The sequence below is a fragment of the Gadus morhua genome, chromosome 12 (genome assembly GCF_902167405.1).
Source record: "Gadus morhua chromosome 12, gadMor3.0, whole genome shotgun sequence".
NCBI lineage: Eukaryota > Metazoa > Chordata > Actinopteri > Gadiformes > Gadidae > Gadus > Gadus morhua.
This window is the reverse complement of record NC_044059.1, coordinates 19874098-19889481: the sequence shown is the minus strand read 5'-3', so window position 1 is coordinate 19889481 and position 15384 is coordinate 19874098. Positions and strand designations below refer to the sequence as shown.

Here is a 15384-nt window from a genome sequence, read left to right as displayed (position 1 = left end):
AAACAAACCCAAAACAAGAAATAACTAAGTAGCTTAACACACATGAATACTTTGTTACTCACTTAGTTACACATCCTTTTGTTGCTATGTATGCAACAGTTTCACTGCTGAGTTCTCAGTGGGAGAAGTGACATCTTTTGTTCTGAATGAGAGCAGTGATTCTGGGCTCATAAGATGTCAATGCAATTCGAAGGCATTCGTGAAGTGTATTGTCAGACAGTGAGCAACGAGAGCTGCTTTTAATTGAGTTCATGTGTGAGAAGCTTGATTCACATGTGTATGTTGAGCCAAACATGCTTAGCACGTGGACTGCTGTTCTCTTGACGTTAGGGAACTGATGTGGGTTGACATCCGTCCAAAACCTGGCAAGCCCATTGGTGCGCAGCTCCTGTGCCATGGTTAAGGATGACCGCATGTCCACAAGTTCGAGAATGAATTTCCCCTCGTCAATGGGAACGGCCAACTCCTTTGCTTTGGCGGATAAAGCCCCTTCTATTGCGACAGTGAACGGGTCTCTGGCAAAACACATCACCTCTGTTGGCAAAGCAAGTCCATCCAATCGATCAGCAAAGTTTTCTTTTAACCTCGCAACAAAATCCGTCATTATACTCATTAGCGGTAATGCGTGCCGGGGATGAGATGCATTTGCAGAGCGTCGGAAAATGCAACATTCGGCCTGTGCTCAAGTCAGTCCCGAAAAGATCCAGTTTGACTTGGAATGCGCGCATCTGTGCCACCAGTTCAATGACAGTTTGTCTCTGCCTTGTAGTCCCACATTTAAGTCATTCAGGTGTTTGAATATGTCACTGAGAAAGCAGACATCGCCAATGAAGCCGTCATCCAGCATTCGGTTCAAGTGTGTTTCGGCTTTTTTATGCTTGCTGCTGCCGAGGAAGGCTGTGATTTCCCCTCTTAGATCACAGAAACGCTCGAGCGCTTTGCCTTTGGACAGCCACCTGACGTCGTTGTGCAAAAGCAGGTCATGGTGCTCAGCAGAAATTTCTGACAGCAGCATGCGGAATAAGCAGTGTTGGAGGCTTTGATGTGGAGCGGATAAAATTAATTGTTGCCATCACTCTGTCCATTGTTGACTTGAGCTCTCCGCTTAGTTTTGCGCACAATACCGTCTGATGGACAATGCAGTGTAGGGATATCGTTTGAGGTGCAACAGCGGACCAACATGCAGCCAAACCATTAACTTTTCCCTCATGGATGGAGCCCCATCCGTTACAAGCATGCACACACGTCTCATATCAAGGCCCTTTTCTTCAAAAAAAGTTGAAATCTTCTCAAAGAGTACCTCGCTTGTTGCGTGTCCTTTTAACGGCAGTAAGCTGAGCAGTTCTTCTCTGAAGCATTTGTCGTCAAAAAAATGGACATATATGCACAGTTGGGCGGTATCCGTCTTATCTGTGGACTCATCTACTGCTATAGACATGACATCAGCTTTCTTCAGGTCTTCTAAAAGCTTTTCTAACACATCAGTAGCAAGAAGTTGAACCCTGCGAATATTTGAGGTGTCTGACAGGGGTACGTTTTTAATGGCAGAGGTCACGCTTGTTTTTACTTTGTCGTCATTTATAACCTCATTCACGACGGCCAGCATGCACTCTTTCACGGTTTCAGAGTCTGTAAATGGCCTTTTCTCTTTTGCCAAGATCCATGACACACGAAGGGACGCAGCTGTAGCTCTCTCTTGGGCCGTGCATGTCCGCATCATAGTAGCACAGCTCTGGTTGTAAGATGCCAGCAAACTCTGCATCTTTGCAGCCCTATCCTGAGATCCCTCGGGAAAGCTTGAGCAGAAAGTTGAGTGTTTATCAATGTGGTGTCTCCGCACATTGTAATCTTTAAGTACCGCAACACATTCATTACAAATTAAACACATCGGTTTGGCGATTGGATTCGGCGGCAAAATGAATAAATACTTTTCAGTCCACGCAGGGTTGAAATGACGGTTCTCAGTGTCCACTTGGCGTTTTTGAGTTGACAAAGCCATGTTAGATACGATTTAGACGACTCGCCTTCAATCACATTCTTGACAGACCATGGACATATGAAACACAACGCGCGGAATTGAGGGTTGAATGATGCTAGGTTCCTGTCGCTAGGTTGCGCTGAGTGTTGCATTCATGGTCTGTACTACTGTAGGAATTTCTGAAGGCAAGGCTCGATTCTTTTTCTTTTTTTTAACTTTTCTATGCGCTTTTTGCGGGACCACGAGCTGGGCCACTCGGAAGGGGCTTCTGGGCCGGATGTGGCCCGCGGGCCGCCATATGAATAGGCCTGCTGCAGAGCATATTGTAATGCAGCGTTGAATGGATGAATAGCTTACATAAGGGTACCCAGCACTTTTCAAACCACACTCAAGCTTATGGTTATTGTCCCCACCACTTCTAAAAACAAACTGACGCCCCTTGGGCGTACATAGCGTTCATATGACGAATGTAAAGGCTTGTTTTGCCCCGGACCGTTTAGCCCAAGTATACTACTACGACTCCGTAATCTGACTCCGTCACTACGGAGACCCCTAGAGCATTCGCAGTTCTCCGTCGGGATGTCAGATAGGCAATGCAATTCGCTGCCCAATCGATCTTATATGTTGACTACAAACCATGTAAATAGTGTTGTATATAAACTTCCAAAGCTTTTCAAATCTTATTTGGTGTTTTTTTGGTCCTAAATGTGCAAAGTAAACAATGTACAAAGTAATTAAGGTGCAAAGTCAAACCGGAGAAGTGATTCCTGAAATGATTTTGTTAGGGGACCAATCACAGCCCTTGCCGTCTCCGTTGCGTCGTCGGATAGTTAAAAAATATTGTAAGCTATAGAGAGGGTCTCCGACAGGCTCTCCGGCTACGGAGAGGGTTCTCCGTGTCTACGTAAATGCACATGCATTTGTAAAGGCACCATCCAGGTGTTACTACCACCGTTGCTGTGAAAAAAAAACGAGCTGGGCAAACCAAGCTCACGACACTATTTCAACAACCCCTGTCTATTTATTCAGAAATGCAAATGCCGTAACCTAGTCTATTGGTGTTATCATTGCTGTTGATCTACAGTAGAGTGTAGATTCTCTGCCCGAGCCCGAGCCGACCCAACCTGACCCGCGGGCGCGGGCCGGTATTTCCCACCACTATCCTCGGGCTGGGCGTTTGATCGAACGTTTTTATTTTATTTGACTTTACTCCTAATCTGAAGAGAAATCTATGCCATAAACAGAAATATTATAGGCCTTTATTACACGGGTCTTCGCAATGCCATGTAACGCTCTGTTCACTTGCATGGGTAGTAGTCTGGTGACTTGTCAACCCCAGCGTCTTCCGTTGCTAAGCGACGTCACTGTCTTTGCGGACAAATGATTTCTCTGCTGATCGACACTACGAATGCTGGTGACGAATAAATTGTAAAAAGACAGACCATGTGAAGTTTTTATTTCGTTTTGGCAAGTAGCCGTGTAATAAGCGGGATAATGTATAGAACGTCGCCGGTCATCATCGAAAATAAGCCCCTTCAGGGCGAAGCAAGACACCTTTGCTGCGCGTCGGTGTAGCCTACTGTTCACCCTGTCGGGGCTCATTTTCCCGATAATGATTATCCCTTACGTATATATTTAGCAGAGTAGGCCTAGTAACAAATGTGTACAAGTTTACATATGTATTAAAAAAAATGTTGGGTTGAAATCGGGCTCGGGCTCATAATTACAGTTAATGTGTCCGGTCGGGCCGGGCTCGGAAAGAACGTGCACGGGCTCGGGTCGGGTCGGGCTTGATTTTCTGGGCCCGATCTAAGCTGTAATCTACAGCCATTCTCCGTTGTTGACAAACAAGCAGTTTTTTTAAATTCTCCCCTTAACTATGAACCGTACCTTCCTGTAGAGAGATATATATATATATATAAAAACGGCAAAACTTAAGATTTCAACTACACAGACATCATGAACGTCAAGCAATTTATACTATTACACCCCATATATATATATATATATATATATGGGGTGTAACGGTACACAGAAGTCACGGTTCGGTACGTACCTCGGTTTTGAAGTCACGGTACGGTATATATATATATATATATATATATCACTTCAAAATGCCAACATAATGCAATTTGCATAGGCCAAAATATGCATAGGTGAGGTTTTCAAAGGACATTTTCTCAAAATCGATACGGTAAAATCACATGGTTACTTGTGTATAAGTAGTCAGTACAACACTTAGTATGGTCATGGCAGTCCGTGCCGGAACTTATCTATTATTTTGTCCATAGCTTACTTCAAAGTGCCAACATAATGCAATTTGCATAGGCCAAAATATGCATATGTGAGGTTTTCAAAGGACATTTTCTCAAAATCGATACGGTAAAATCACATGGTTACTTGTGTACAAGTAGTCAGTATAACACTTAGTATGATCATATCAGTCCGTGCCGGAACTTATCTATTTTTTTGTCTATAGCTCACTTCAAAGTGCAAACATAATGCAATTTGCATAGGCCAAAATATGCATAGGTGAGGTTTTCAAAGGTCATTTTCTCAAAATCTATAAAGTAAAATCACATGGTTACTTGTGTACAAATAGTCAGTATAACACTTAGTATGGTCATGTCAGTCCGTGCCGGAACGTATCTATTATTTTGTCTATAGCTCACTTCAAAGTGCCAACATAATGCAATTTGCATAGGCCAAAATATGCATATGTGAGGTTTTCAAAGGATATTTTCTCAAAATCTATACGGTAAATTCACATGGTTACTTGTGTACAAGTAGTCAGTATAACACTTAGTATGAACATATCAGTCAATGCCGGAAATTATGTATAATTACGTCTATAGCTCACTTCAAAGTGCTAAGAAAATGCAATTGGCAAAGGCCAAAATATGCATAAGTGAGGTTTTCAAAGGACATTTTCTCAAAATCGATACAGTAAAATCGCATGGTTCTGTGTATACAGGTAGTCGGGACAACAGCTAGTATAGTCTTGTCATTCAGTCCCGGAACTTATGAATATTTATGTCTATAGCTCACTTTGAAGAGCTAACATAAGGCAATTTCCATCAGCCAAAAATATGTATATGTGAGGTTTTCAAAGGATATGTTCTCCAAAACTATACAGTCGAATCACATGGTCCCTTTTGTACTAGTAGTCAGTACAACACTTAGTACGGTCATAGCAGTCAGTGCCAGAAGTTATGTAGAAATCTGTCTGTACTTCACCACAAAGTTTTAAAATAATGCAATTTCCAACAGCCAAAATATGCACGTGATGTTTTTGAGGACATTCTATCCAAAACGTAAGATGTTTTTGCTCCTACAATGCCATTAATTTTTTTAAGAATCCTTTTAATTTCCTATGGAAAATTACTTTTTGCTCAATAGCTTCCATGGTATGGCACCCAACCCCCCCCCCCCCCCCCCCCAGACCAATGCAGAACTAGTCTACTAGATGGTACTAATTAGACACACCTGAAGATAATGCCCTCCACATTTTGTGATCCATAAACCCCTTTCAAGTTGAAAAACGTAAAAAATGTCCTTTGAAACCTCACCAGAGGCGATTTCTCTAAGACTGCAAGGGAAGCTCAGCTTCCCCTAAAATTTCGAACATTAAATTGTCAAATATGTATTGTTGTGTTAACATTTCATTGACTACAAATTCATTAAAATACGTTCATGTCGAAGACGAGTTCGATAAGAATCTTATCCAAGACTGACTCGATTTTGTTAACTTCTCATACATTCCCGTAATGTCAATGCATTAGACCGTAGAAGCCGAGCGTCCATTCACTTCAATGAGACTGCATGGAACATTTTTTTCATTGCCTCGAAACTCGACGGTCATTGGATAAATGCCCAGATTTGTCCCGCCCCCGGACGCTCAGCGTCTCTGGGGGTGGATGGAGCAGTGGGCTGGCCTGGGCTAGCCTGGACGCTGGGCTTCCGCGTTATGATTGGAGGATCAGTCGAAAGTCTGAATCACTTTTTGATTGACAGCTATTTTGAGATATACACAGTCACTTCACTATCCGAGTTCAGTCCCATCGCAGATTTTGCAAGTGAAGTCTCATGACAAACTGCAACACATTTCTTGGTATTTGCTTGGCGAAATTGCTTCCATTATTAATTTAACACATTTATTGTATTTCCTTGTTTCAGTTTAACCTACTTTCCGCATTTCCTTGTTCCGAGATTAATATTGTTTCGTTAGTTCGTTCATTTATACTGTTGGCTAGGTCGGAGTGAACTAGCCAGCTAGTAAGGTGCACACGATGGCAGGCTATGCTAATATCGTCGACCTGATTTTGGCGAAGCCATTTGACAGTCTTCCTTACGAGGAGAAATGTAGGATTAAACAGCAGGGCAGATCAACACCTAAGATTGATTTGGTGCAAAAAGTAGGGAAAGGTAACAGGTCTTTTCAGCTCTCCTGGTATGAGAAAGTTAGCTGGCTGACTGGAAGTGCTGTAACAAAGAAAATGTACTGTTGGCCATGCATCTTGATGAAACCATCTCAGGGATGTGTTGTCTGGTCAAAATTTGGTTTTGGGGATCTGTCTAACTTTGACATGGCATATAAAAGGCATGAAAAGAGCAATTAACATGTGAGTGCATGTGTAACCGGTCTGGCTCTGCGTTGTGTGTTGTGAAATGGAGTAGGACACAGGGACTTGGTGTGTCACTTTGGCCGAACTGTAGCCACAGTGGCGTATTTATTTCTGAATGAAATAAATGCACAAATAATGCAGCAGCATTAGTACACAGGACACTGCAGCACGTCAATCTCCTCACAGCATTAAAACAACAAGTGAGCCTGGCCAGAAGTGCCTTACAATACATATATTCAAATATATGAAGTCACAAAAGTTCACAATACAGACACACAAATTCAAATCCACCTGAAAACTATACACCACCAGCTAATTAATATTTTATATTAAAATAAAGTACAACATGGGAGCAACATTATCATACCTGAATGAAATAAATGCACAAATAATGCAGCAGCATTAGTACACAGGACACTGCAGCACGTCAATCTGAAATGGCGGGAAACGAACAATGAACAGGCTGCCGTCACTGTGTGTGTATCCTCAAGTGCTGCTAAACAGTGCGCTAGCTAAATAGTTCGCTAAAACACTCAAAACTCTTGCAAAGCAAATACACAGGAACACATGAACAACACCAACAAGCACAGAATCACACCATAACTCTATCTCACCGTTTACACTGGTTATTTTCTCATTAACAATTTTAGAACAGAAAGCTGCCCAGAGCAGAGGAAAAACACTCACCTCCTCACAGCATTAAAACAACAAGTGAGGAATGGCGAGCGCAACGGAAGAAAATGACGTCACGTTCGAAACTTCAAAATAACAAAAGCTCCCGAACGATCTATTTACAGAATATATCACGAAATACATGTAATAAATAAAACATGAGGGAATTTTGGTGGAATGCATACATACATCTTATGTACCTGCTACACATGTGCAAGGTTAAGCTGCCTGGGCAGGGTCAGGGTTGAACATGCACTCAATAAAGGTGCTCGCATTCAAGTGGCAAAACACAATGAGGCAGTCAAACAAAACAGGGCCTTCCTAAACCGCCTTATTGATGTAACTTCCTTGCTTGGCCGGCAGGAGCTATCATTTAGGGGGCATGATGAGAGTAGTGAATCATCCAACAAGGGGAATTACAGGGAGTTCACAGAAACACTATCTAAATATGACTCTGTCCTGGCCACACAATTCCAGTCATCAGCTGTGTTTTCTGGTATGTCTCATTCCATCCAAAATGACTTGATCTCTGCCCTTGCAGCCACTGTTTCTGATGAGATCAGAGATGAAATTCAAGCTGCTCCCTTTTTTGGATGGCAAGTGGATGAAACAACTGATATTGCTTGCCGTGCCCAACTCTCTGTCATTGTTCGCTATGTTGACCATGCCGGTAAAATTCAGGAGCGCTTTATTGGGTTTTTTGATGTTTCTGGGGGGCGAGATGCTCAGTCTGTTTTTGAGATATTAAATGAAAACATGCAGGGCTACAATTTTAGGGATAAACTTGTGTCACAGACATACGATGGGGCTTCTGTCATGGCTTCAGCCCTCAATGGTCTGCAGGCCAAAGTGAAGGCAATTGCACCCAGTGCAATGTTTGTGCATTGCTATGCACACACACTTAATCTGGTGCTGTCACAAGGGGCTAAATGCTTGTCTGAGTGCAGAGTATTTTTTGCATCACTCTCTGGGTTTGCCACATTTTTCTCTAAATCCACAAAGAGGACAAATTTTCTTGAGTCTGCAGGCTGTTCAAGGTTGCCCAGAAACGCTCCTACTCGATGGAATTTCACATCACGCATAGTGAACACTGTGGCAAACAACTATGATGGCCTCCTGCAGACTTTTGATAACATCATTGCAGATAAGACAATGGATGATGACACATTGGATTGTGCCAAAGGTTTTGTGAGGAAACTGGAGGATTTTGAGTTTGTGTTCATGTTGTACACATATGAACAAATCTTCTCCGAGACTGATGTGATCTTTGATATCGTCCAGCAGAGGGCCATGGATGTTCTTTACTGCAAGAAAAGAATTGAGTCTCTTCTTGCTTTTGTCAAAGAGAAGAGGTCAGAGGGGGATTTCCAGGCTGTTTATGAGAAAGCAGCAGGTCTCACATCCGACCCACGAAATGAGCCCTTGAGAAAGCGCCGTCAATCCCAATTCCAGGATCCCCAGGAGCGCTACAGAAATCTGTACATGGCCATCCTTGACAATCTGATGGAGCAGATTCCTCTGCGTTTTTCAAATTTGGAAAGTTTGCGCTTCTTAGAATTAGTCAATCCAGGGAAGTTTGATGAAATGAGAGAAGTGTTTCCAGAGGAGGCATTCCAGAGTGTCCTGGAAAGTTATGGCCAATACTTTGATTTTGGGAGACTGAGGTCTGAACTTCAAGTCCTGTATTCATATCAGGACTTGCAGGGTAACAGGGGAAAGCTGTGTGATTTCTTGCTTTTTCTAAAAGACATGGAGTTGGACAGTGCAATGCCTCAGTTGTACAAACTGTTATCATTAGTGGCAACAATTGGAGTTACATCTGCGGGTGTAGAAAGGAGCTTCTCCTGTTTAAAAAGGCTTAAATCTTACACCCGCGCAACACAATGGGCCAAGGCCGTCTAAGCAGCCTAGCTCTGCTGGCCATTGAGAGGACAATGGTCAAGTCCCTGGAAAAGACGCCTACTTGGTACGACAGGGTCACAGACCATTTTCTTGAAAAGGAACGGAGGGCCGAATTGAGGTATAAATAAATTGACAACTATTTTGATGTAGGCCAAAAATGAGCTTCCCCTCTTTAAAAGACCAGCAGCCGCCACTGAACCTCACCTATGCATATTTTGGCCTATGCAAATTGCATTATGTTGGCAATTTGAAGTGAGCTATAATCAAAATAATAGATAAGTTCCGGCATTGACTGATATGACCATATTAACCCTTGTGCTGACTACCTATACACACGGAACCATGTGATTTTACCATACTAAGTGTTATACTGACTACTTGTACACAAGTAACCATGTGATTTTACTGTATAGATGTATTGAGAAAATGTCCTTTGAAAACCTCAACCAATGCATATCTTGACCTTTGCCAATTGCATTATTAGCACTTTGAAGTATATTTTCTGCAACATGCACGAGATTGAAGCGTAGACAGGCATGAATAAAATATAAATACAATTTAAGATCTCCCCCCACCCCCTCATCTTGTTATTAAATGTGCTTAATGAATACATTTGATTTGATTTGATTAGCATTGTAGGGACCAAAATGCATATTTGGTCTGTTTGTTTATTGTTTATTTTGAAAGGTTACTCACTGTTTTGGTTCATGTCACTTCCGTTTGATTGACACATGGGTGTCATTTAATCTATATACCGGGGCACTCAGGAAGGCGGGGGTAAGAGACAAAGGGGGTTAGTGGCGCTTCTGATTATATTTTCTGTTTACCGTCAAACTACCGTCAAAGTACAGTCAGTAACAACCCTCATTAGCGTTGTCATCGTCATCACTTTATCTTTTATTTATTTGTTTTCATTACTCTCTAGATGTTTTCATTCATCAGTTGTCATTCGGTCTTCTAATAAACTCTCAAACAATATTCATCAACAGACTTGGATTCATTGAAGGACGCGTAACTACCTGGAGCCCACCTAAGCCTCTTAGCGGCCTAAGAGGCTACAGTGTTAGCCTCTTAGGCTGCTACAGTGTTAAATAACGTTGATTTACCTTTGAGCATTTCCTATTATAGGCTACTGTGTAAAATGCTGTTTAAAATTATGGTTATTGTCATGAAAAGAAAGACCCACCGGTAGGGGGAGATCTTATGTTTTATTTATGTTTTTGTTATAATGCACACCGTGCATGTTGCAGAAAATATGAAACACTGCCCTCTTGGGTCACTCTTTTCAGTGTAACACCCCTGGCACTGACTGATATGACCATATTAACCGTTGTACTGACACAAGGAACCATGTAATTTTAATGTATAGTTTCGAAGAAAATGTCCATTAAAAAAACCTCACGTGCATACTTGGTCCTTTGAACACCCTTGTTTGTTTTGGACGTTTTCACGCCGGTCTGGTAGCGATCGCAGCGATCCACACAAACGTAGGTGAAGACTTTTATTTTGAAAAGTTTTCGAGATACCACACAAAGGCTGTTTAGGGTAGGGGCGCACGAAAATTTGTGTGACAGCTGGCTTGACCGCGGATGAACGAATGACGGCTGACTTGACCGCAGTTATACCCGCCATTTATTCAGTTGATTGCTCTTCTAAGTGTGCCAGATTGGTGCCAATTATTGTCATGCAAAACTTTCCCTCTCCTTGTTATAAATCAACGTGCATCCAAACATCTTCAGCCAATGCAGCCTCCTATGTCAGTGTTGCTTTAAAATATATAGGCCTAGCATATCGGATTATCAAAAATTGTTAAGTGTGTGCGTGTTGTCATGTAAGCTAAAAACTGATTGCCTTGGCTTGCATTCATGAAATATTGTAGTGTTATAGGCCTACTGTGAATCTGTATATCGATATTGCGCCACAATAGGGAGATGGGGACCCCCGAATATTGATGGGTATTTCGCACGCTGGGTAAAATAAAGCTTAGAAATAAACACAAGGCAAAGATGTTGTTACTGGAGCTAGTAGGCTACCATCAAAACGTGGGTTAACTAATCGGAAATCTGTCTACGTCGGGGGTAAGATTTAATTAGATATTATCTGGGGGGGATTTCACAGGTGGGACTGGCAAGTTAGCCCATAGCATTATGCCTTCTATTTCTAGATCTTCTGACTATGTTTACCTGTACTTATCTGAATGACATAATCGCGGTCACTAGATATAAAGAAAACGTTGACTTTCACTCTGTGCTATTCACTGACAGTAAAAATAAATAAAAGTGTCGTTATTGTATGCCATCAGTTCTCCCTCTCACATCTGAGAGGTTCGAATTTATACGGTTGTAGGCCATCATACATGTTAGGTTCTTGCCACCTCTCAGTCGCCATAAACGCCCAAAACTGGACTTTAACACTATTTTGCAGCCATGTTATAAATGCTTTATGTAGCCATTAATCAAAACTTCCCCGTTAACCTGCAACTAGGCCCTTTACGCACATTTTCATGGAGAGTGATGGCGCTTGAGTCGTTTTCGTCTCCCGAGGCTCCTGATGGAGCTATGGAATGCTTTGGAGCCACAGTTATGGCGAGAAACTCGATACCTTTTGCCAGTGCAGGTGTGCTCCGCCTTAGGGTTTTTGGCCACCGGGACCTATCAGCGGGAGATCGGGGACAGGTCTGGTATTTCCCAGCCAAGTATTAGCCGAACCATGCCAGCAGTTTTGGCAGCTATAATGCCCCTCTCCAAATGCTATATTCAATTCCCATATCATAACCATTGGCAAACTGGAATCAAACGGCAATTTTATGCTATTGCTAGTGATTGGTGCAGTTGATTGTACCCATGTGTGTATGAAGCCACCATCTATTAATGATTACGCGTACATCAACCGTAAAAGCTATTCAATTAATGACCAGATTATTTGCGATGCCAGAAGGTCAATCCTTAACATGGTAGCCTGATGGCCTGGGGGCCCGCATGATTATTTTATTTTCCGAGGTAGCAACGTTGGGCATCGTCTACATAGGGCGCACTACATGGTCGGAGTCATCTCCTCGATGAGTTAGGCACAGTCACACTTTTTTTTCTCCGGAAAAACGTTTAAGACATCGCACTAAAAGTTTGATGTGATTCATCTAGATGACGAAGGCTATCCCCTGTCCAATTCTCTTTTAACTCCCCTGGCTCATCCCCTGGATCAGGAGCGCAATTTCAACAGCGCTCACACGCGCACAAGGGCAACAGTGGAGCGATGTATAGGCCTACTCAAGGGCAGGTGGATGACCATCGGGTCAGAATGTTGCTTTACAGCCCAGAAAAGACCTGTAATATTATTTTAGCATATGGGGTTCTCCATAATATTGCGCTGGCAAATGGGGTGCCATTTGCCGACCTGCAACCAGATGACCCGAAGCCCAGAGATCCCTGGACACAGGAGCCACATGTTGGAGCTCTAAGAAGAAGGGAGGATTTCATTTGGCGCTTCTAATATTTAAAGGGTAAGCAATATGTTTATTTTTTGGTTAAAAGCAAGACAGAGGTCAAAGTACAGCAAACCAATTTATTTATGTATTGCATTCTTTATTTGTAGCTAACAGAGTTATTTATTTCCACCATTGACCTGCACATCTCGATTTGTTTGTCCAGGACCTCTGCACTCAGGACAGATGCGTGCAGACCAGCACTTCGGGCAGACACGTGTTCCGGCACTGTTGGCGGCGGCCCTTCTTTTTCTTTATCCGTATTTATTTGAATGCAACTGGGCTTGGCTTCCCATTTTGGATGAACCTGCTTGCATTTCATCTTTAAAAATAAAAATAAATCATGAGATTATTCTTGCCATTACTTTGTAACACGGAAGCTGTATATATATATATATTTTTAAAATAATTACTAAGGCGTTTTTACCACTTCCATGACTGGTCTGGCATGCATCTGTGCCTCCTCCGCCACCACCTACGCCCGAAATGGAGGGAGACCCGATCGCTCCTCAAATTTCGTCAGTTCAAGGCTAGGGGTCCACCCGGCCTCCTCCAGTTTCTATTATGGACCGCTTCACAGCCCCAACATTTTTTTTTTGGTTCCGACCATTTATACTTCACCTTATTCAGAATAAAATTACTTTTAACGCAATGCAAACGATAGCCTACAGGTCAAATGTGAAATTTTTAAGCAGGATCAATTGAACATCAATTTTACATTTGATTTATTATTCAAACCTCTTCGGTAGCCCAATGAACAGTGGACACACTATTAACTGCAAAAGTGATTTGCTTCCATATAGCGTTTTTTGGCTTGCCTTTAATGCCAGCTTTTTGGCTACCAAACAAAATCAGACAGTTCGCATCAGCTAGTGACACGAGTGTCTCAACTTCGGTCTCCGAAGAATTCCTTATTTTTTTTCGTTGGACGTTTGTCCTTGTCATAAAGGTTAGGGGCGAGACTAATAGGCTGTCTAATTCAGGGCTTTATCAGGCACAGATATCAATATGAGGGCTATTGCTTGCTGGTGAATTGCAATATTAATTTGTTATCCTACTTTTTGATTTTCAGGAGTGACATGTCAACTGCCGCAAGAGAGAGGAACCACTTATCCTGATGTATATACGGACCGATTTTTACCTGGAAAAAACGTTTCGGTGAACTGCGCCCAAGGCTACTGGTTTTCCTTTAATGATCAGCAAACCCAGAAAACAATTACTTGTACAGAAAGTGGGAAATGGATTTCAGCTGGGGTCATTTGGATGGGGCCATGCCAAGGTAGGCAACATTATTTTCATGCATCAATTAGTTGTAGATCTATAAATATTCTTAGGATTGTTGTCCTCATATGTGAACCAACCAGGTCGCCCCGATCCTTCAGCTTTGATTGGATTGCTGTGTTTTTTAAACAATTGTTATCAAATTAAAGTAAACCAAATAAGTTTACGTAAGTGCCCAGAAATCTATATTGAGAACTATGTAGATGTCACAGAGTATGATTTGGGAAAACAATCATGAACTACTATAAATTCCCACTGAGACACAATTGTGCTTCTTTATTCAGTGATCAGATGTCAGGATCCAAATGACCCTAATTTGAAAGAACGGCTTCGAAGTACAGGATATGGTGGATATGCATACTACCGGTGCAAACAAGGCTTCAGGCCAACTGATTATGTTCTAGCTAGATGCACGGAAAACGGATGGACACCAAACCCACTCTGTGAAGGTATTTTCATGGGGGATTTTTATTGATATGTGGTTTCTTGCATTTTCTAAATTGTTGTTCAGGTCTGTCAACGTTCTTGAAAACATTGACCTCTATCATCGACCCTTCTTCACAGGGCCAGACATATTGTAGAGAGACAGCGCCTCCTATTGAACGTAATGTGACAGGAAAACGACGGAAGTGCCATGCGTTAGCACCGGGTAAAGAGTGACTATATAGTCCGGAATAGGGATGTAACGGTTACCGGTGTAATTGTAAGCCCCCATAAAATTGTCAATCACAATTAACGTTTTCATTTCAAATAAAATTATTATCTCGGGGGATAACAGAGCCCGCGGGGTGGAAACCTTATTCTTAAATCCTTCCCTGCGCTTCATCCGAGTCTCCTGAAGTTGCCGCCCAGGCGCACTCTGTAGCCTACAACTAGGCCTGTCACGATAACAAATTTTTCTGGGCGATTAATTGCCCCAGGAATTATTGGGATAAGCGATAATATTGCAGTTTTTCAACTAATATAATGATAAAGTACACCCTTTTGAAGATAAATAAACCTTTATTTTTAAAGAACACTGGAACTGGACTGCTGGAAGACATTTAAAATATCCAGAATAAATTAGCAAAACAACCAAAAACAATCTATTATTAACAAAAAATGCTCTTGAATAAAAACCAAACACCAGCAAAAACAATAAATAAAATTGAAACACTAAATAAAAAGGATGTAAACACGATTGCGCCAGGACTCCGCCTCCCACACAGACAATGCAACAAGTTAGTAGCCGCGTTTACATGGCACATCTGATCCGCATCTGATCCGCATAGATTTCTATGCGGCATAGATGTGTTCCTAAAATGTGTTCCGAATGTAGGCTACTGTATACATGGCAGTAACAAAAGTGTCCGTTCTGTCTCTCGCGCACACCTGACACATCTCTGGACCGGCGGCGACATAATGGATGTCTTATCACTATCGGGGATTTTAAATTAGATTTTAAT

General features: G+C 42.1%; 1 protein-coding gene across 1 annotated transcript in view; it reads left to right on the top strand.

Moving 5' to 3' along the window:
* LOC115555039 (complement factor H) overlaps positions 1-15384 on the top strand; it is a 279134-nt gene that overhangs the window by 80779 nt on the left and 182971 nt on the right. Inside the window, exons 4-5 of the mRNA XM_030371718.1 lie at positions 13731-13937; positions 14224-14388. Coding sequence (XP_030227578.1) covers positions 13731-13937; positions 14224-14388 — 372 coding nt within the window. The remainder of the gene's footprint in view (positions 1-13730; positions 13938-14223; positions 14389-15384) is intronic.